Below are 21,809 nucleotides of genomic sequence, written 5' to 3'. Positions count from 1 at the left end.
CCTCCCCTCCTCCTCCTCATCTCCTCCTCCTCCTCCTCAGCGCCTCTCGTCCTCCTTGGCTTTTCCTTCCTTACCTCTCCTCACCCTCGTCTCTTCCTTTTTCCTTCCTAGGTGCTCCAGACACTATAGTTACTACTGCTTCAGCTGCTGCCACAGACATTGCCAGACGTGTTCAGGAGGGCAGGGACTCTAGAGGCCTGAGCTCACCCGGACAAGAGGCTTCTCTCTGCTGGGCCTCATGTGTGAATCAGTTTGGCAGCTGGAAGTCAGCAGCAGGTCTTAGCCTGGCTGGGCTTCCCCAGTGTCTCCCCCGGGAGGTCTGGCTCACGTGGGCTGCGGGTGGGACTTGGGACTTTGCTGTTGAGTTCCTCAGCTGCTGCTGCTGCTGGGTGAGAACTGGGCCCCATAGACTGGACGCTTCCCAAGACCAACCCCCTTCACAGGCAAATGCTTCCCTGCCAGGGGACCGGGGCTCAGAGCACTGTAGTCCCCTGGCCAAAGGTGTTCCTGCAGTGGAAGTGTGTGCCTCAAGCTGCCAGCCTAAGCAATGAGAAAGACCTTCCCCCTGGCTCCCGGAATGCTGGTTTCATGACGGGAGTCTAGCTTCCCATGCAGGGTGGTCCCTGTGGGTGAAGGCAGTGGTCAGAGTGGCAGCACCATCCCAGTCAGCAGGATGCTGGAGTTCCCATCACAGCGGCACACACTGGCTGGTTTATACACCCGGCTCTGCAGGCTTGGCCTTCTCTCTTTTAAATGCTGATGTTTATCTGGGTTCTGTAACGTTCTTCTCCTGCCTCCCTCTCCTCACTCTGGATGGGGACCCTGTTCATGCGTCTGGTCTTGCTGCCCGATTGCCACATCACGTCACCTTTCCAGATACTCGAAAGCCTGCTCGATGCTTCCACGTGGATGTGCTGCCTGCACCTCATGCTCTGTGTGTCCTGGACTGGACAGCGAGCTGTAATTGACCACCACAGGGAGGAGGGTAGGCCAGACCTCCTTGGTGCCCACTCCAGGGCCTGTCACGTGCCAAAGCACACATTAGCTTGTCTGGGCCCTCCCAAAGTGGAGCGGGCGGCCCCTCCATCCCCCGCCCCCGGGTCAGCTCCCTCTGCTGTATGCTGTGTCCCAGAGCTGGCCTCACCACCCTATTCCCAAGGCGGGAATCCGGGACTTGGCTCTAACTAGGGGATTTGTCCCCTAGCCCCACACCCCAGCAGCCTTGCTGATGCCCTTCTAAATACTTCCTCTAGCAGCCCTGGCCTCCCTGCCCATCACCTCCGCCTTCTTCTGGCCTCCAGGCAGTATCACCTGGGGTCTATCAGAACCTGTTCTTTGTGGGCAAGGCGGTTTTTTTCTAAAATGTAAATATGACTGTGTCACTCTCCTCCCTACCACCTTCCAATCCCATAGCTGAAGGGGTCAAGTGACAACTCCCTGATGGGTCCCGCTAGCCTCCTCGTGCCCCCTCTCACCACTCCTGGGCTGGCACATCATGCTGCCAGCACTCCCATGTAGTTTGCTGGGTCCTATCTCTACACATCAGCCTAAGCCTGGCCTCTGTGTGCCCACTGGGCCCCTCACTGAGGCTTCCTCTGTCTTATCTTCGGGGACTTAGTTCCATGGCCTCCCCCTAGACATGCCTCCCCTGACAGTTCCCTTCTCTGGCCTGTCTGATGCATTTCCCCTGGTCTCCCAGCACAGGAGATCCCTGGAGCCTATATGAACTACTGGACCCTAAGTCCTATTTGCTCATTTCCATACTTCTCACTATGATTTTCTTGGAGGACAGGCCATGCCTTATTTCCGGGATAAGGCCTGGCACATAGTAGGTGTTCAGTAAAAGCTGGGAGTGTGCATTAGGCACTAACAGTCTGGGATGAGGCAGTCTTGACTTAGCGCCCTTGCTGGCTCAGTCAGCACTCCAGATGTGCTTCCATCTCTCTTTTCCTGGTGCAATTCCAGGCGAAGGAACTTTCGAGTCCTTCCTAATCAAGCTGTCAATAGGAGAGTCCTGACACCAGGCATTGATTTTTCACCAAAGGGGAGGAGGCTTCCCGTCTGTGTCCCGCACCCCGGCATCAGTTCATATTTTCAGACTGCAGTCTCTCCTGTCATCACAGACCCGGCTGCTTCTGCTGTCCTGGGGCCTAATTTTCTCAAATCAGTGTCAGCGCTTCTATCCCTGGGATGCTCAGATTTCAAGGAGTCACAGCCAAGGCTCCATGAGTGGACCAATCACTGTGAGGCCCCAGACCCCTCTGAGAAACCCATCACTCTCAAAATATTCCCGACGGCCCAGGCTGGAACCAGACCCTTAAGACTGCAGGAGAAACCAGCTCTCAATCCAGCCCTGCAGAAGACCCCAGGTGTGACGTATTCAGAGCCTCACCTGTTGTAGGAGTAGTCCCAGACTTGCTGCTTAAAACCATTTCATTTATGCTTTCTTTTACCTTCTAACAGGGGGTGAGCAAGGAGTGGACACCGCATCTAGGGAGCAATGGTTGGAGGCTGTGGTTGGAGCCTCCCACCTGCAACAAGGAAGCTGCCTTTCCCTGGGCCGAGGAGCCCATGGCTGCCAGGCTTGTATCTGGCTGCCCTGGAGGAGGGACCAGTGTGCTTCAAGCCCTGGTCCCCTGGAGGGGAAGGACCCTCATTTGCCTATAAAGGGAGCAAACTGACAGAGGAGCAGAAGATCAAACACCGCATGTTCTCACTCATAGGCGGGTGTTGAACGATGAGAACACATGGACACAGGGAGGGGAGCACTACACACTGGGGCCAGTTGGGGGGAAATAGGGGAGGGACGGCGGGGGGTGGGGAGCTGGGGGGGGATAGCAGGGGGAGAAATGCCAGATGTAGGTGATGGGGAGGAAGGCAGCAAATCACACTGCCACGTGTGTTCCTATGCAACAATTTTGCATGTTCTTCACATGTACCCCAAAACCTAAAATACAATAAAATAAATAAATGGGAAAAAAAAAAAGGGAGCTGTCTGGCAAGGCATCCTCATTCCCATTCACATAGTTCACGGCCTCTGATGTTCTCAGCAGACAGGAATGGCTGCAGAGCTTTTCTCTGGCCTCATTCCGAATACTTTGGGCTTCAGTGACCCTTTCCTCTCACAGGGGACACAGGTAGCCTGATCAAGCTATGGGTTCAGGAAAGATGTCAAGATTTCAATCCCTGCCTTAATGGATGCCTTCTGTATCAGCCAGGGTTCTCCAGAGAAACAGAACTCACAGGATAGAAATTATATATGTATATAATATAGGATTTATTATAAGGAATCAGTTCATGTAATGATGGAGGCTGAGAAGTCCCAGGATCTGTAGTTAGCAAGCCGGAGACCCAGAAGCGGGAGCTGGGATAGGTCCTGTCCAAAAGCCTGCAGGCTTAAGACCCAAGAAGAGCGGATGCTTCCTTTCCAGTCTAAGGACAGAAAAAGACCAATGTCCCAGCTCAAAGGCAGTCCAGAGAAACCCCCTCTTACTAACAGCTGGGTCAGCTTTTGTCCTATTAATGCTGATTGGATGTGGAGGGCAAGCTGCTTTCCTCAGTCTACTGATTCAAACCTTAATCTCATCCAGAAATACCCTCACGGACACACCCAGAACCATATTTGGCCCTAATATCTGGGCACCTTGTGGCCTGGTCAAGTTCATGCAGAATTCAGCATCCCACCATCTACTACAGCTCCCTCAAAGACATTGCCTCGGACCACAATTTTTATTTGAATCCGTGCTTTGGGTAGGGAGCATCCAGGCAGGAAAAAAAAAGGCCCAAACAATAAGAATACTAAGCAGGGCTGGAGAATTCCTTCCGTGATGACGGAACTTTTCCTCTGGCGCTCCCTTCCCAATAAATAAATCCTGCCCACTCCCAGGAGATGCAGTGTCAGCCTCTTCTCCGCCCCCCAGCAAATAAAAGAAATAACACGCTTCCCGGTCGCAGCTGCTCCACACCTCAGCATATGCTCTGCCTCGCTTGCTTCCTCACTGTGAAAACGACAACGGGTGCTGTCTTCGGAGCTTCCAACACCCTCGGGTCCCTCTCGCGGCCCGGCCTTCCTACACTGCTACGCTGTGCATTACCCACAACAGCAAAAATGTTCCACTGGTGGTTTCAAGATTCCTCAAAAAATAGATTCAAAACATCTTTAATACTCTCCGAAGTAGCAATACATCACAGGAAAAGCTGTAACCTTTCCTATTGCTGATACTATCCAGACTGCCGGCTGATGAGGACGGAAACGGCAGCCAATTCGTATTCTGCGTGGCGGCCGCTGGAGGTGCACGGGAGCTGGTCCACCCACCCTCCACGCTCCCAACCCGGGAAGCTGCTGAATTTCCCAGTGTTTGCCTAATGTCCTTTTATATAACCTGAAAGGAATCACAGTACTTGAAGGCAGTATTTTCCAAGAAACAGCCTTCCCCTATGAACGCAACATCCCTGAAAATGATACTGCTGTTTCTACAGCAGTGACAGGCCCTGCATGGAACGCATTTTTCCTTCCTTTCTTCCCCATCACAGAGCCACGGGCCAGAAGCTGCAGTGGCGGAGCCTCGTCCAAGCCAGCTGGACAGAGGGATGGCTACTGGCCTCACTAAGTAGGAGCGCTTTGCAGTGATCGTGGGCCAGCCAGGAGCTGCCTTTCCCCAGGCAGGGGGGACAGGTGTGGGTGGGTGTGAGGCACAGGGAGGCTTCTCTGCCAGGTGATCCCAAGAGGCCCTGCAACAGGTGCCCTGACTGGCGAAGGAGGAGGCTGCCGGGAAATCAGAGACTTGGATTTGCCAGGTTGTTTGAAGGTTAATGTTACGGGTCATCAAAGGGAGGAGACAAAAGACAGAAAAATGGAAACCCTTCAGAACAGTGAAAGGTTTCATTTACCTTTGGTAAATAAAAGTGTGTTCATATTTTCACAAGGATTTTTCTATTTCACTAGCTTCAAACTCAACCCGGGCTGGGCAAACACGCTGCGATACGGCGGTCACGGCTGTAATCCAGAGAGAATGCTCAGAAATGGGAAACAGAAAGGCGAGGCAGGATGCCCCTTCGTGTGGATTTCAGAAGCTCTGTGTGTTCCTCTTGCTGCCTGCTGAGGTCTGAGCGGGGCCCTGCTGTGAATGACCCTGGGAACAGTACCAGAGTCACACAGACTTGGTGCAGACCACAGAGCTACCTTTCAGGGGCTCTGTGTCCTTGGATGGGTCACTAGACTTTTCTGAACCTGTTTGCTCATTTCCAAAAAGGGATGAGAGCTCTCTTACAGTTCATGGGGTGGGCAGGAATGATGCGTGCCGAGCCCACAACCCCAGGCCCTGGCAAGGAATCGGCCTCTTCAAAAATGATGGTTTTTATTATTCTCATTATTCTAGAAAATGTCTTTGTGAATTGTTTGCTTGATTGAAACTGTTTCTTTTTAATAAAATCTTGATTTTAAAAAGCCCAAAGGCACCTCTATTTTCTTTATTCAGCAGAATAGGGCATGGGGTGAGGACAATATTTAGAGACTTGCTAAATCTCTTCTTCTTTAACTTACATTGCCGTGTGTGTGTGTGTGTGTGTGTGTGTGTGTGTGTGTGTCTCCTTTCATCTTTCCCTCTCTCCCCCAATTTAAGAAAGGTTAGTTTAGGTAAAATGAGTATTACCAGGCTCCCACAACATCCCCAGCCTTTCTGTCACAGGATTAAAGAGCAGAATGGACTCCAGGCTGAGTATGAACTTTTTGTAGGGCTCAAGAGAACAGAACCCCAGGATGAGGAGAGAAGGCAGACTTGGAGTGTGGGAGGGCAGGCTAGGGGGTGCGACCTCGTGGTCAGGCTGCCACTTGGGGGGCACAGCAGAAGCAGGCCTGGCTCAGTGGCCAGGACCCACAGGCTGAGAGAGGTCTTCCTTGCCAAGCTCCAAGGGGACTGACACTTGGATCCCTTAGGAGGAGGGATCAGGGCCACCAGGACTGGAAGCCCAGAGGCCACAGGGGGCCTGATTCCCAAAGGAGAAGCAGAGGGGTTCTAGGGAGGGAATATCTGCCATCTTGCTTCTGACAGGGGACAGATATAGGCACTGGCTGTGCTAATCAGAAAGGTACAGGGACGCTGACGTGCAGGAAGGCTGGCGCAGCTGAACCAGATCGTGGTCACTTCACTCGAATCTGACATTCTCAGCATAGGCTGTGTCCACGCAGTGACCCTAACAGGTGCATAACCATCAGGCTGCAAACGAGGAGTCTGTGGATGTGAAGCCCCTAGATGGGAATAATGGGATTTCTCAGAGAGCCCCAGGAGCTGCGTTGGGCAGCCCACAGACGGCGCAATGTCAGCAACTTCCCTCCGCCCAGAGCACCAGTGCAGGTGCTCCAGCCCAGCTCGAAGGCCCACTCTGAGAGGCAATGCGGCTCATACAGAGCCTGGGGATGTCCTCCCTGGCCACCGCACCCCTTTCTAGAGGCTAACTCTGAGCTCCCTGCAGCAGAGACACACCTGAGTCGCTCTGAGGGGCTTGACTCGTTCTCTGGTCCCAGAAATATGACCCAGGGTCCCAGGATCCCAGGATGAATGGTTGCAGGGTGGATGCGGGGACAGCAACCTGCTCTGGAAGTGGAGTCTCCAGCAGCACCTGGTTCAGTGAAAACAGAAGTGGGAGTGGAGCTTAGGAGGAGGTTGCACTTATACAAGACCAGAAGTCTCCATAGCAGTTTTCTCATCTGTGAAATGCTAATAACCAAGCCTGCCCCCAGGCTGGTGTGGACAAGCTGGAGCCCCTGGGAAGGCCTGACTCATCACAGACCTCCAGTGCATGATCCCCAGGTTCAGTGTCTTCCTGAAAAGGTGACTGGATGGGACATGGAAGAAGCACTGAGGTGAGAAAGGAAGCACAGCTTCCAGGGAGGGGGCTAAGCAGACAGGGACAGAGGGACCTGATGGCTGGAATGGACTTTGGAGGAGTCTTGTTTTGGTGGACATGGAGCTGGCCTGGGGCTGCAGGGAGCAGCAGGCTCCATTCCCATCATCAATGCCCAGGGCCTGGGGCGCCCCTCTCCTGGGGGGCTCACAGCCCACATCTTCCCGCCCCTGGATGGCTTTGCAGCCGGCCTCTGCTGTTTCCCGAACATACCAGCACCCCTGCCTCAGCCTGGAGCCTGCAGTGTTCCTCCCTCAGTGACCAGTGACCCTAGCGACCTCCTTTCTTACCTCCTCAGCTCTCTGCTCAAAGGCCACCACAGCGATTTTGTGTGACACTGCTGTAGTGATACCTGCTTTTTTTGCATAGTATATCTTTTTCCCTCCCTCCATCCTTCTCCCTTTAATCTTTCTATATCTTTTCTCCTTTAATGTGTTTTTTATAAATAGCATAGAGTGAGAATTTAAAATTTCAATCTGAAAAGTTTTGTCTTTTCGTTAGAGCATATGCATTTGATGTAATTACTGATGTATTCAGGTTTAAATTGAACTATTCCAAACTATTTAAAATCTCATGGCTAACACTCCTTATTCATTTTTCTCCACTGCACTTATCAATATTATGTATGTGATTCTGAAGAATGCGTATTCTCTAGAGTTTATGTACAATATCCTCTGTGTCCATGTATTGTCATGCTTACTAATTGTGTTTGGAAATCTTCTAGACTTATTATTATCTATTTTTGTCTGTTTGTTTTGTTATTTAGAGAACGTGTTAAATATTTCCTACTGTGACTGTGAAGTTTTTATTTCTTCCCTTCTAGTGCTGTCAATTTTTGCCTTATATATTTTAAGGCTATGTTCCACGTTCTATGAACCCTTTGGGTACCTGAGACGGGTCTCAATTAGGAAATTAATTTTGCTAAACTTAAGGATGCCAGTGACACAGCTTCAGGAGGTCCCGATTACATGTGTCCAGGGTGGTCGGGGCACGGGTTGGTTTTATACATTTTTAGGGAGATGTGAAACATGAATCAAGATATGTAAGATGTACATCGGTTCTGTCTGGAAAGGTGGGAGAACTTGAAGCTCGAAGGGGCTTCTAAGTCATAGGCAGGTAAGAGACAAATGGTTGCATTCTTTTGAGTTTCTGACTAGCCTTTCCAAAGAAGGCAGTCAGATATGCATTTATCTCAGTGAGCAGAAGGATGACTTTGGGTTCTACCTGTCTTTTGTCCACAAGGAAATGCCATGTGAGTGAGGTACATAGCTCGTTTTTAAAATCTCAGTAGTTATCTTTTTTAAGGCACAAAATGGGAGACAGGTTGTCCCTAAGCAGTGCCCAGCTTGACTTTTCCTTTCGGTTTAGTGATTTTGGGGTCCCAAGATTCTTTTCCTTTCACAGTTCTTAGATGCACAAAATTGTTGTATCTTCCTGGTGAACTGAGGGTGGGTTTGTAAAAATTTTTTTTATTTTTTGAGATGGAGTCTTACCCTGTCATCCAGGCTGGAGTGCAATGGCATGATCTCGGCTCACTGCAACCTCCACCTCCTGGGCTCAAATGATTCTCCTGCCTCAGCCGCCTGAGTTGCTAGATTACAGGCGCCTGCCACCACACCCCGCTAATTTTTCTATTTTTAGTAGAGAAGGGGTTCCACCATGTTGGCCAGGGTGGTCCTGAACTCCTGACCTCGTGATCTGCCCATCTCGGCCTCCTAAAGTGCTGGTATTACAGGTGTGAGCCACCATGCCTGGCTGAGGGTGGGATTTTTTTAAAAAAAATAGGAATTATGAAAAATTCTTTAACTCTAGTATTGCTTCTTAAAGTCAATTTTGTGTGATACTGATGTAGCTACACCTGCTTTTTGCATAGTATATCTTTTTCCTTCCCTCTCTCCTTTTCCCTTTAATCTTTCTATATCTTTTCTCTTTTAATGCATTTTTTATAAATAGCATAGAGTGAGAATTTAAAATTTCAGTCTGAAAAGCTTTGTCTTTTGGTTAGAGCATATACATTTGACGTAATTACTGATGTACTCAGATTTAAACTGATCATTTTGCTAAATGCTTTCTGTGTCTCACTTGCTCCATATTCCTTTTATTCTTTTTTCCTTTGTCTTCTTTTGGATTAGGTATTTTGTATTTCATTATAATATCCATAGATATTACAACCCTCATCCTTGACTTATTGAAGTGCTATTTAGATTATACTCACATAACTCAAGGGCCTTAAAATAATCTCATTTCACTTGCTCTCCACCCCATTTCTATGCCTTTTTTTTTTTTTTTTTTTTTTCTTTCATTAGAGTATTTTTTCTCTTTGTGTACAATTGGTATTCATTTATATATGCCTTATTTTTACTTTTTTTGTTGTTGCTTTTCATTGCTTCCTGAAACTCTAACCTTTGCTTTGAATTAATGTCATCTGCCTGAAAAACATACTTTTTAAAAAATTTCCTTCATTGTGGGTTTTCTTTCCTTTTTGGAGACAGAATCTTGCTCTATTGTGCAGGCTGGAGTGCAATGGTGCGATCTCGGCTCCACTGCTACCTCCGCCTCCTGGGTTCAAGCAATTCTCTTGCCTCTGCCTCCTGAGTAGCTGAGATTACAGGCACGTACCACCATGCCTGCCTAATTGTTGTATTTTTAGTAGACACAGGGTTTCCCCACGTTGGCCAGGCTGGTCTCGAACTCCTGACTTCAGGTGACCTGCCCACCTCAGCCTCCCAAAGTGCTGGGATTACAGGCATGAGCCACCATGTCTGGCCAGGTTTTCTGGTGACAAATTATTTTAGTTTGGCTGAAATTTTTTTTTCATCTCACCTTTGTTCTTTCTTCTAAGGGCATTTTTACTGGGTGTAGAAATCTGAGCTGGCAGTTTCTTTTAGCACTTTAAAGATATCATACCATTGCCTTCCGACTTCCAATGTTTTATTGAGAAGTCAGCTGTATATTGGGTCATTGTACCTTTCAAAGTAATCTATCATTCCCTTCCACCTGCTTTTGAGATTTTTCTCTGTCTTTAATTTTTAGCAGTTTTACTATGAGTGCCTTGGTTTAGATTTCATTTATCCTGCTTGTGGTTTAAAGTGTTTCTTGAATCTATGACTTGATGTCTTTCAATAGTTTAGAAATGTTCTCACCCATTCTCTTGAATATTGCTTCTGACACAGTTTCCTCCTCCTTTCTTTCTGGAATTCTAATTATACGTATGTTAGACATCTTCACTGTAACTCCTTTTTTTTCCCAAATCAATCTTTCAATTCATAATCCCTTTTTTTTGGTTGCATCTGTTAAATTCTTAATTTAACAGACACTGAATTCTTACTTTGGGGTAGGTAGTATGTGGTTATTTACATTTGGCTTTTAAAAAAGATATACAGTTTCTGGTTCTCTGCTGAAAATTCCAATTTTGGTCTTTTAACATCTGGAATATGGTAAGCAGAGTTATCTTAAAGTCTGCGTCTAGAAAATTCCAATATATCTGGAGCCCTATGGGTCTCTCTATTTTCTGTTGTTTCTACTGATATTAGTTAATGCTGTCTCCTTGTATCTGGTTATTTTTAAAATTATGTTACAGATTATACCTTTGCATATTGTTTTTAGAAATAATTTGAGGTCAAGATGATATCTTTCTCCAAGATTATTTGTTTGCTTCTGTTGGGCACCGAGGGACACTAGCAATATAGAATCATCTTAATTCATTTTGGAGAATCCAGAGGATTTGAAGCAGGGGGGCAGCTCCTGAGAGGGCCCAGTGTGCAGCCCCTCAGAGTCCCAAGCCAAAGACAGTGGAGGGGTCAATGGAAGCTGCTGGCTCCCTTGGCAGACTCTGGGTTCCAATCCTGGTCCTCTGACCCTGCAAGCCTGCTGTCAAGAGCCCGGCTCAGCTCTCATCTGTCTCTTCAGAACTGCCAAATATGCCTAGAGGTAAACTGGCTGTAAGCGTAAGACTCACCTCCACGGGCCTCTGTCCTTTCCAGGCCCTAATCAAACAGCAGCTCACTGTGTCTTGTCACCTCTCCCGTGCCTTCAAGACAAGACACTGCCTGCTTTTCTAGCTATCTTCAACAGAAGGCTTGGTCAGCAATTCCTAGCTGATCATTTTGAACATGGAACTCACCAGCACTCATTACCGTCTAACATACTAGATATTTCAGTTACTTATTTGTTGTCTTTCTATTCACTTGAAGGTGAGTTCCATGTGGGCAGTAACTTTTGTTTATCTTATTTACTACTCTATCCAAAGCACTTGACACTGTGCTTGGCACAGAATAGGTGATCAGTAAATGGTTGGTGAATAAACGCATGGATCTATTGTCTTACTTTAGTACTACAAATATTTACCCAACAACAAGAACGTGCATTTCTACTTTTGTAGGGACAAGTGAGGTCCAGAACACAAGGTGATCCGGGTCAAGTTTCTGTAGTGAATTGAGACATCAAGACCCAGGCTTTCTGCATAGCATTTCAGGGCACCTGCCCAACCCCACAGGGCTACTTTCTTGTCGTAGGACTAAGCCGCGCAAAGGAGAAGGCTGGAGCGGTGGCAAGTGGCAATCTGCTGATCAGATGACTGATGAAACTGAAAATTTCAGAGTCGAAAACCACATAAGTCCCACAGCGAAAATGCAAACAGAGGGCCTATGGGGAAGTGGGACATTGAGTGTCTTTAGCCATTTCCTGCGGCTCATTCTGGCCAAACCTCTTAAAGCACCAATTTATGAACTCCGTTCCAGGCAAAAGATGAAGAAAATGTCCATGAAACTTCTGAAAGAGTAGCAGATTCTCCATAAAAGCTCACTCAGATAGTGACAAGATAGGAAGCTGGGAAGTCAATTGGTTCTCCAAAGCACACCAGAACAAATGCATCAAGGTGCCATTCAGTACTGAGAGGCCAGCAAGAGTTGGGCTTGGAGCTCAGGCCTGGCCATGGGTCCAACAGGCCCAGCTGCAGGACCCCCCCACCCTACCCCAAGACAATCCCTTACTACTAGCATCCAGTTGAAAGGCTTAATTTCCAAGTGTTAGGAGGAAGGGCCTTGTGGGCAGGTAGATGGCCAGCCAGGGATGAGGACTCTCCGCTGCTTCTGATACCACGTGATCCCTGAGGGACTGTCAGGGGTATATGTCACAAAAGCAACTCAATCTGCTCAGCCCACCCTCCCTACCTAACAGACCTCCCATCCCCATGTCACTAAAGACAGTAGTGTGGACCAGGGGCTCTAGAACAAAATGGGGTTGGGGGCTGGGTTCACATCCAAACAGGAGACTGATTTCCATTTGTTACTTAGATTAGTGGTGTAGTCTTGCACCAACTATTTAATCTCTTTGCGTCTCAGTTTCCTCACCTATACAATGGGGATAACAGTCATTACCTCATAGGTTTGTTGGAAGATAGAACCAAATAAACAGGCAAAGCACTTGTAATAGGCTCTGGCACACGGTAAGAGTGTATTATGTATTTGTCATCATCAGTATCATCTGTCCTGAATTTCTGACATCCCCCCATGCCCCCTTTTCCCGCTATTACCCATCTCTAGACCACGGCCATCATGAAGTCCTGCACTGGCTCCACACGGGCGTCCCTGCTTCCTGGTCCCTCTCTCTACAACCAGTTGCGGGAGGGGCATTCTAAAGAGCACACCTGCTCTTCATTTCTCAAAAACGCATCTGTGCTTCCCCACAGCCCTCAGGACATCTCTGCTACAGCTCACCTCTCCAGCTCATCTCTGATTGCTGCCTTCTCCAGCAAAGGGGCTCAATGACTTTTCAGTCCTCACAAGTACCAAGCTTGCACTTTTCACTGGGCCTCTCCAGGGAATTCTCTCTCCCACGCTTTCTCCTGGAGCTCTCCAACTCACCCTATGGGCCTCGGCTTAGACAAAATACCCAGGGGGAAAGCTGCCCCATGACACACAGTGCCCGGCCCTGCCGCTGCCAGCCATCTCCCACCTGGCTGTAATGACATGACCACCCCAGACCACAGGAGTGGGGAATGTTCTATTTACCCTCGTGTTCCAGCATCTAGCACACTGCCTGGCATATTCCAGACACCTAATACATTTGTGTCAAGTGAATGTGTGACTAAATGATGGATATCAGGGGAACAGGTTAATAGAATCACAGACAAAATAGAACCCAGTGACTGACTTCAACTCTCAGTGGAGAATCTTCTGGAATGAGCTCTCATGCTAAACCTCCATCGTAATTATCCTATTCCCATTCTGAGCACAGGGCTCCCTAAAAACCTGTAAATATTTTGTTTCCTAATCGCTTATCTGCACCTTAATCACATAGTAGTTTTATTATTATTATCTTTAGTGTTATTATTAATGGTGATAAATAAAACAGCATAAAAGTATTTGTGGAAAAAAACAATTGTGTGATTTAGAATTTTTAATTAATATGAGTTGGGGTTTGCATTGAGTGCTCTGTGTGAGAATGAATAATCCTCAGTGCCTCCCCCAATGGGTTTGGTATCTAAACGCTCCATATTGTAATTCACATCCTAAGGGGCCCACAGCACTTAGAAAATCATCAGTTCTCCAGTTATCTGGTTCCTATCAGCATCGCTTTCTCCAAATGAATGCATTTCAATTAAAGGAAGAATTTAACAGAGTAAATGTGAGGTGTGTATTTTGTGAATTATAGCTCTAACTTTGAATAAAAACAAAACAACAAACATTTTCTGAGTTCCTATGATATTCCAGGCATAGAAGATAAGACGGTGGGAAAAAAAATCAAAAAGACAAAAAAAAAAAAAAACCCACTGGGCCCTACCTCCAAGAAGACTGCAGTCTTGCCAGGGAAGAAGAATAAACACAAAAATGAAATATTCAACTGCAAGTCAGGGCAACAGGCAAGAGACCTCACGGGCATGTGGGAGTTCCTGGTACAGACAGTGAACTATAGATGTGTTTAGGAGAAAATGAAATAAAGGACCAAAACTTCATAAGCAGATGCTGCTATTTTCATGTTTACAGACACAGTTTTACTCTCTTCTGTATGTGGGAACTTCCTCCAAATGACTCTGCACGTTCCTTTTCCCTCCCTTCATACCAGGGATGGAGATGGAAATTGCCGTCTTTGTGTGGATGCCAAAAGGTGATATTTTGGGCCAACTACTGACAACCTATAGGCTGGAGAATCCCCCCTCCCACCCTCCCTCCTTCCTTGTCCTGGGACAATTCCAGGGTCCCTAGAAAGAGACGAGTGTGAGAGAATCTAAAGTGACTAACCATGTACATTGGGGGAACGGCAGTTAACATGATGACAGAGGCTTGCTCACAAAAGAAACAGGTTCACAGCCCTCTACAGAAGCGATCCCCAACCTTTCTGGCATCAGGGACCAGTTTTGTGGAAGACAATTTTTCCATGGATGGGGATGGGGTTTGGGATGAAACTGTTTCACCTCAGGTCATCAGGGATTCAATTCTCATAAGGAGCATGCAACCCAGATCCCTCACACACACAGTTCACAACAGGGTTCGCACTCCTTTGAGAATCTAGTGTCATCGGGGATCTGACAGACAAGAGGTAGAGCTTGCCTGCCACTTGCCTGCTGTGTGGCTGGTTCCTAACAGCCATGGACCCTACCAGTTTGTGGCCTGGGGATGGAGACCCTTGCTCTAAAGTATGTAGTCCCGCGTATGTATAAGATAGGATATGACTGGATTTCAGATATTTCATTAAAAGTAACTTTTCCATTTGGTTCAAGACTGAAAAACGAGAATGGATTGCTGATGGTCTCTGTGGCTTCTTCTACATCCCCTCTGCTTCTCAAACCTTTATCAATCCCACCTTCCTTTTCACGTTCCCAGCTTGGGGCAGTGGGAGGAGATTCTTCTCTGGGGTAAGAGTGACCTCCTTTCAAATCCCCAGCTGATCTCTGAGCTCCTGTGTGGTCTGGGCAGTTCGTAGCCGCTCTCTGAGTCCCCACCTCATGGTCTGTAGGGTATCAGAGCCCTGCTGTGGTCTGAATATTTGTGTCTCCTCAAAATCCATGTCAAAACCTAACCCCTGGTGTGATAGTATGAGAAAGAGAAGGCTTAGGGAAGTGAGTAGGTCATGAGGGTGGGGCCCTCACCAGTGGGATTAGTGCCCTCCCTTATAAGGGGCTCAAGAGACCAGAGCTTGCCCTTTCCACCATGGAGGACAGTGAGAAGGTGCTGTCCATGAGCCAGGCCCAGCCCTTACCAGACATCACATTGGCCGTTGCCTTGATTGTGTGTTTCTCATCTTCCAGGACTGTGAGAAATGCATTTCTGTTGTTTCTAAGCCACCCTGTTTATGGTATTTTGTTACGGCAGCCTGAATGGGCTAAGATAAGCCCTAGCTGAGGGTGTCTCAGGGACTAGGACAGTGTCTGCCGTTGACTGTGTGTTCAACATTAAGCTCCCTTCTGCCCTCCCTGACCCACCCACAAGTGCCCTCAGATGCCCCACAAATGACTCTCCTCTTCCCCTCTGCTTTTATTTCAGTGTAACTTAAGAAGAAAAATTCTCTGATAAAACCAGCTTCCATCAAGCAGTGAATGATTTGTTCCCTCAGGAGATTAAAACTACTAATTGCGTTTATAAGACAAGAAATTTCATAAAGTGATCTTTTAATTGTTAAATTGGTCAAGATGAACATGGAATTTTGGGCAGATTCCTTAAGATGCTTTGAGGCAGTGCCTAACCCCGTGCCTTAGGACCCTTGGCTAAATTGAACTGGAAACTGGGAAAGGCAACAGCACAGTTAGTCATGGGAAGGGTGCCTTGCAATCACGCAAGGGACGTGAAACAAATGAGGCCAGAGACCCCTGCACCCAGCAGCAGAGCAGCTGGGAGAAGGACCTCCCAGCTTTCCTTAGCAGGCTGTGTGCAAGGCCCAGGAATGTTCTGGAATCAATCATCTCTTTCTATTCTTCCCTCTCTCCTTTCTCTCTCTCTCTCCACACACACACACACACACTTGCTCACAGATTGACCCCCCACCTGAAACTCCCACACCCTCACTCGTCCTTTAAGAAGGGTTTCCCAATATAGGTGATGGGGAAGAAGGCAGCAAATCACACTGCCATGTGTGTACCTATGCAACAATCTTGCATGTTCTTCACATGTACCCCAAAACCTAAAATGCAATAATAAATAAATAAATAGAAAAGTTTCCCTTGGCTGGGCACGGTGGTTTATGCCTGCAACGCCAGCACTTTGGGAGGCTGAGGCGGTGGATCACCTGAGGTCAGGAGTTCAAGACCAGCCTGGCCAACATGGTGAAACCCCATCTCTACTAAAAATACAAAAATTAGCTGCGCATGATAGCAGGCACCTATAACCCCAGCTGCTTGGGAGGCTGAGGCATGAGAATCATTTGAACCCGGGAGGCGGAGGTTGCAGTGAGCCAAGATCACACCACTGCACTCCAGCCTAGCTGACAGAGCGAGACTCCATCTCAAAGAAAAAAAGGAAAGGTTTTCCCAGTTTCTGAGGATTGGAAGGATTTCGTGTGCTAAGCACCTGAGGAGGAGGAGGGTTTGAATGACTTCTTTGCTTTTATAATAATTCCTCCCTTTCAGGCCCAATAGGATATGTGTCTATTTTCATGGGAAGTTTCATCACTAAGGAGTTACGTGTTCTGAAAATGACCAAATCGACTTCATAGCTCAACAAAAACTGAGGGAAGATAAAGGGTGAGCACTTCTTAAGTTCCCTCACCATGCGCAGTCCTGGGGCGCCAGGGGCTGTGTTCTGTGGGAGGCCTGGTCTGGGCCCTGTGGAGCCTTCTTCAGCTGTGACATGAGAGCCGCGTAGAAGTCGCTCCAGAAGGAGCAGGTAGGCGCGGTGGCTCACCCCTGAAATCTCAGCACTTTGGGAGGCCGAGGTGGGAGGATTGCTTGAGCCTAGGAGTTTAAGACCAGCCTGGGCAGTATAGTGAGACCTCATCTTTTCAAGAAATTAAAAAATTAGCTGGCTGTGGTGGCACACACCTGTAGTCCCAGCTACTCAGGAGGCTGACATGGGAAGATCCCTTGAGCCTTGGAAGCGGAGGTTGTAGTGAGCTGAGACTGTGCCACTGCACTGCAATCTGGGTGACAGAGTGACTCTCATCTCCAAAAAAAAAAAACGGGCGACAAAGGAAAAGGATCAGGGCTGTGCTGTCCTCCCAGTGGCTGAGGCCTCACTCCAGGGAAGGCGATGGTGGGTCAGATCAGGCCTGATGCGGCAGGCAGGGCCAGGTGGAGTCGGGGTACTCAGCAGACCCTCCCGACAGCCCTTCCTGCTTCCCCATCGGAGGGGCCTGGCCCTGGACCAGTGCTGCTCAGGCCTTGGCTGCAGCCCACGGTTGAGGGGCAGGAGGCGTGAGTCAGGATGGGAACCTCAGGCCAACAGCCAGCAAGGAGCAGAGAGGAGCATGTGCTGGAGGGACGTGGGAGGACACAACCCCAGGGAAGGGGCCCTCCCTTCTGTCCTCACCCTGCCTCTTGCTCATATCTGTGACGGTCTAAAATGACTCAAAGTGACTTGGTCTCTCCAGTTTGCAGATGGGCCCTTAGCGCTCCAGAAGCCTGAAATCTCAGGACCTGGTTAGTGTCAGGACCAGAAGGAAAGGCCCTCCAAGGCCACCTCCAGGGCTCCCGCTGCTGCTGGAGGGGATGCTGTCTCCTAGGAAATCAGTCTTTTTCATCACCGCCAAGTCTTTCCCCCGTGACACTTGCGTCCCAATGGAGCCATTTATTAGCAGCCCCTGTAACCAGCAGCAACTGCCTCAGTTATAGAGAATGGAAATTACCTTCCAGTTGGCCAGTGGTTCCTTGTCTAGATACTTCATGCTAGACAGCAACAGAGTCCCCTTGGGGGCTGCCCCAGACCCTGGACACTGAAGACTAGACCCACACTAGAATTGTGCACCCGGTACCCAGGCCTGAGCTCACAGAACTGACTTCATGGGCTGGGGTCACCCTCACCACAAATCCGGGCACCTCCTCTGGGCACAGTCCCTCAGGAGGAGATGGGGCAACGTGGGTGGCTGGGGGACCCCACAAGAGCCGTTCCTGCAGTAAGCTCAGTGATGGGCTGAGTGCAGGCTTCCCTTCCCGCTGGACCGTGAATGCAGCTGCCCCAGGGCCTCTGATGGAGTCCACCAGGGCTCCTCGGCCTGGCCTGCTCCCCAGGGCTGGGCACCACGTGGGACTGGCCTGGAGACAGGCGAGGGGTGGAGTGTGGGCTCGAAGTGTTTGCGGCTTTCCCGGACTCCAGCACCGGAGAAGCGTATGCTTTCCCGGCCAGCCTCCTCAATCTCCCTCTTTCAGAAAATCAGCACTTTCAGAATTCTTATTCCAAACATCCCAGGAACTTTCAAAAGGCCTGAGCCTCAGAGCTCACCTGGAAAGCAAGTGGCTGGGTAGGAGACCTGGGAGGCGCCTTCAACTCTGGAATCTGGGATTTTTGTCCCGAGACAGAGCTCAGGGCCCACCAGAGGTCCCCAAAGAACTCAGAGGACATGCCCCTGTCCTGGTTTCAGAGCCCTGACCCCCTCCGCTCCAGCCTTCATCTTCCGGCCCAGGAAACGCCTTGACTGCTGGTTAGAGGCGAGTTCCAGCCACATGGGATGGATAGGGTTTCTGAGTTGAGGCCCTGCCTCTGGATGCCTTTTCTGGCTCCAGCAGCTACAGAACCTCCCATAGGCTGGGCCTTCCTCATGGTTCCAGGGTCTGGGGAAGGCTGTCCCACTTCACCTCTGACCTTGAACCTGCTTTCCCAAGCCCTTATTTGCCCTGGGGTAGGGGGTCATTTCCCTGACTTTGACCTGCCCTGAACACAGGCACCGTCCTGACCCCGCCCCAGACTGCCCACCATCAGGCCAGGCACAGAGGGTGGTTCGCTCCATACTCAATGACTCACACATGGATTGGCAAGAGCTGTGATGTCTTTTCCTAAGAAATCAGAGGGGCCATGAAGCCCCAGAATTGCTGGCAAGTCCAAGCTGGCCCAGGCTAAGCAGACCCTCTCCTCTTCCTGATCTCTCTGAGCCAACGGGGTGTGGCTCCCCCGTGAGGGGCCTGAGTGGCACCTGAGATCCAACCTCATACAAGTCCAGGCCTTCCCTCCGCCAGGGAACCAGACCCTCAGGACAGAACATTCCCACGTAGAGGTCGGGAGTGGTGCCTCGCGCTTGTAATCCCAGTCCTTTCGGAGGCCGAGATGGGTGGATTGCTCAAGCCCAGGAGTTTAAGACCAGTCTGGGAAACATGGCAAGACCCTGTCCCTAAAAAAAAAAAAAAATTCATGCAGAACAGCTGCCTGGAGCTGTCCCTTGGCTAGGAGAGGCATTCACCTGCTTTTAAGCCACAGTCACAGCTTTTCTGACCCCCCACCCTCCTTGTGGCTTCCTAAAAGTTCCCCACGGACCTCACACAGGACTCTAGGCAGGGTGGGGATGGACGTGCTGAACCAGAGCCAGCCTTTGGGGCCAACCAGGACAGAATGTCTCCACGAGGCCTCTGTGCAGGAGCTGCAGCCAGTGCTGTTACTAAGAAAAGCGCAAAGAGAAAGCGCAGCACAACACGCCTGCTATGGGCAGGCCCTGGGGCGGGGGGCGGGGGGAGGACGGATGACTCAGGACATGCTCTGGGCACAGGAATGATGTCATGTCTTGCCGATGGGCACGGGCTGTCTCTGGTGTGTCAGGATGAAAAGGCCCTGCACTCTGGTTGTCTCCAAATTCTGGGGGAAATTAGCAGTGGATACTTGGTGCTCGACGAGCCACAGGGGCACCAGGGACTCACTGGGGGACCCTTGCTGTTTCCCCTGCCCCTGGTGAGTTTCTCCAGGGTGGCGACTGCCAGAGCCCCTGGATTCCGCTCCCTCTGCCCTGCCTCAGCCCCAGCCAATCATCCTCCCTGGCCCCAGAGCCCCAAAAGTGTCCTTCACCGCCTGACATCAAAGCAGCAGCTATGAGCTGAGCCCTCCACTGCCAGCCCCGCCCCCCACCACATGCCCAACACTGCGGAGGGCTTGGTGTGCAAACAGCACAGCCCTGTGAAAAGGCTGGAGCATGAATCCCAACATGCTAGGATGTGGGTTGGAAACCCCTGGGTCTCCATAAGACAAGATCATGTCAGCCAGTATGGTGGTCAAGCCTGGGAACCTTCCAACCTCAGACACACTACCGAGTAGGGGAGGTGCCCTCACATTTCTCAGTGGGTATCTCAGAGCTAAGAGTAACCCTCCACTCCAGCGGTGTCACCTTAAGGAACACATTGGTGCTCGCAATCTAGAAGATGGCAGGAAATCACAATGAGGTTGGGTGCTTGGCTAAGCTCTCATGGACCCTGGTGTGGTCTCCTTTGCAATCACGAGCAAGGCTTCAAAAGATATCAGACCTGCCATGCTTTCCTGTGGCAAAGCACAGAGGGGGAGGCTTGAGTACACATGTGCATCCCAGGGTGGAATTTTACTCCCTTATGACCATGTAAATTACTTCATCTCCTATAACTGCCATTAACGAATTATTCATATAAATTTACAAGCCCAGCTTGAAGTCACTGAATGCAGACGTTTTACTACCGAGGACGAGGATGCTTTACTCCCACCCAAAACCCATTTACAATGAATTTTCTCCACCAAGCAAATCTTGCATCCCCACTTGCCGCACCCCTCAATGGCCCTAGAAGGCATTCATAAACTCTTCCCCTTCTTTGACGATGCCTTTTTGTTCAGTCTTTGAGCATGAATGTTCAGGAGTCAGTGTAGCACAATGAGTGGCCAGGAGCGCAGACTTCGGGGTAGGACAGACCCCAGTTTGAACTCCAAACGATCTGAACATTTGCAAGCTGTAGATTAACTTCTCCAGGCCTCAGTTCTCTTAGCTACAAAATGGGAATGACAATGTCTACATCACAGGGTTGCTGTGAGGTTTAAATGAGATGATGCAAAGTGCTTAATGTAGTTTCGCATACACTGTAGGCACTCAATAAGTGATAGTTATTATTCTCAGCTATATAAGGACTTCTGCTCTCTGACTCAGCAGCCAGGACCTGATCAGAGGCGAAGGGTGGATTCCGGCAGAGAGGACTGTGTGGGAGCCAGGCCTTTTCCCATCTCCCAACCTGATGGATCCCACTCCTTCTTTGAGCTCCCTTCTTTCTGGCATGGCCTCCCCTCCAGAAGACACCTGCTTAGAAGGCCCCCACAAGTCCCATCCAGGAGTTGATAGAGGCAATTTAATCAAAAGGGCAGAACGGCACAAACAGCTGAGCTGGTAGAGGAACAACGCCCCCTTTACAGGAAGGCCTGGGAGCCCTGCCAGGCAGGCGTGATGTTCAACCCAGAATCTGGCAGACAAAGTGCTCGTTACACCAGATGATGGAGCTGCGAACACCCAGTGCCCAGGTTGCAAGACCAAGGCCTTGCAGCTACTGTCACTGAATCTATTAAGTGTCTCATCTTTTCTCTCCTTCTCCAGACCGCGTTTTAACAATAGCGTCATTCAGTGCAGGCCATCCTGGATAACTTTATTCTTCCCTTAGATCCATGCCTATGAAAGGATACCGTGTTGTCCAGACCACCCATAACTCATGATGCTGAATCCCCTTCCATCTGGAGGCTTAGACAATTGTTGAAAAGCTGTCACTATAACCTATTGTCGCTGGAACCTTTTATGAACCAGCCTACGTTTTTATGTCAAAAATTTATATGAATGGCCTCACAGCTCTTACCTCCAATTACTGCAGTGTCACCAACCTCCAGCTTGGGCTGCGTTCTAGCTAACACATGGGGACACGTTTCCTCTTCCCTCCTACCCTAGCCTCACATTTAAACACGGAGCAAGCTTCTGGTTAGCATGACATATCTCCTACACTTGTGTATGCAGAATGAAAGTGGGGGAGGAGGGGTCTGGGCCTTTGGGGTACATCCTAA

At 49.4% G+C, this 21,809-nt stretch overlaps 1 protein-coding gene across 4 annotated transcripts in view; it reads right to left on the bottom strand.

The window, feature by feature from the left end:
• KLHL29 (kelch like family member 29) overlaps positions 1–21,809 on the bottom strand; it is a 321,245-nt gene that overhangs the window by 87,265 nt on the left and 212,171 nt on the right. For 3 of the 4 annotated variants that reach the window (XM_037737661.1, XM_037737651.1, XM_037737654.1), the window contains one exon: positions 13,687–13,812. The exons of the other annotated variant lie outside the window; for it this stretch is intronic. In XM_037737661.1, coding sequence (XP_037593589.1) covers positions 13,687–13,812 — 126 coding nt within the window. The remainder of the gene's footprint in view (positions 1–13,686; positions 13,813–21,809) is intronic. 4 annotated transcript variants of the gene reach the window in all.

The sequence above is a fragment of the Cebus imitator genome, unplaced genomic scaffold (assembly GCF_001604975.1).
Source record: "Cebus imitator isolate Cc_AM_T3 unplaced genomic scaffold, Cebus_imitator-1.0 Scaffold1, whole genome shotgun sequence".
NCBI classification, from domain to species: Eukaryota; Metazoa; Chordata; class Mammalia; order Primates; family Cebidae; genus Cebus; species Cebus imitator.
Note: the sequence above shows the minus strand (reverse complement) of the source record. Positions and strands in the feature narration are given on the sequence as shown.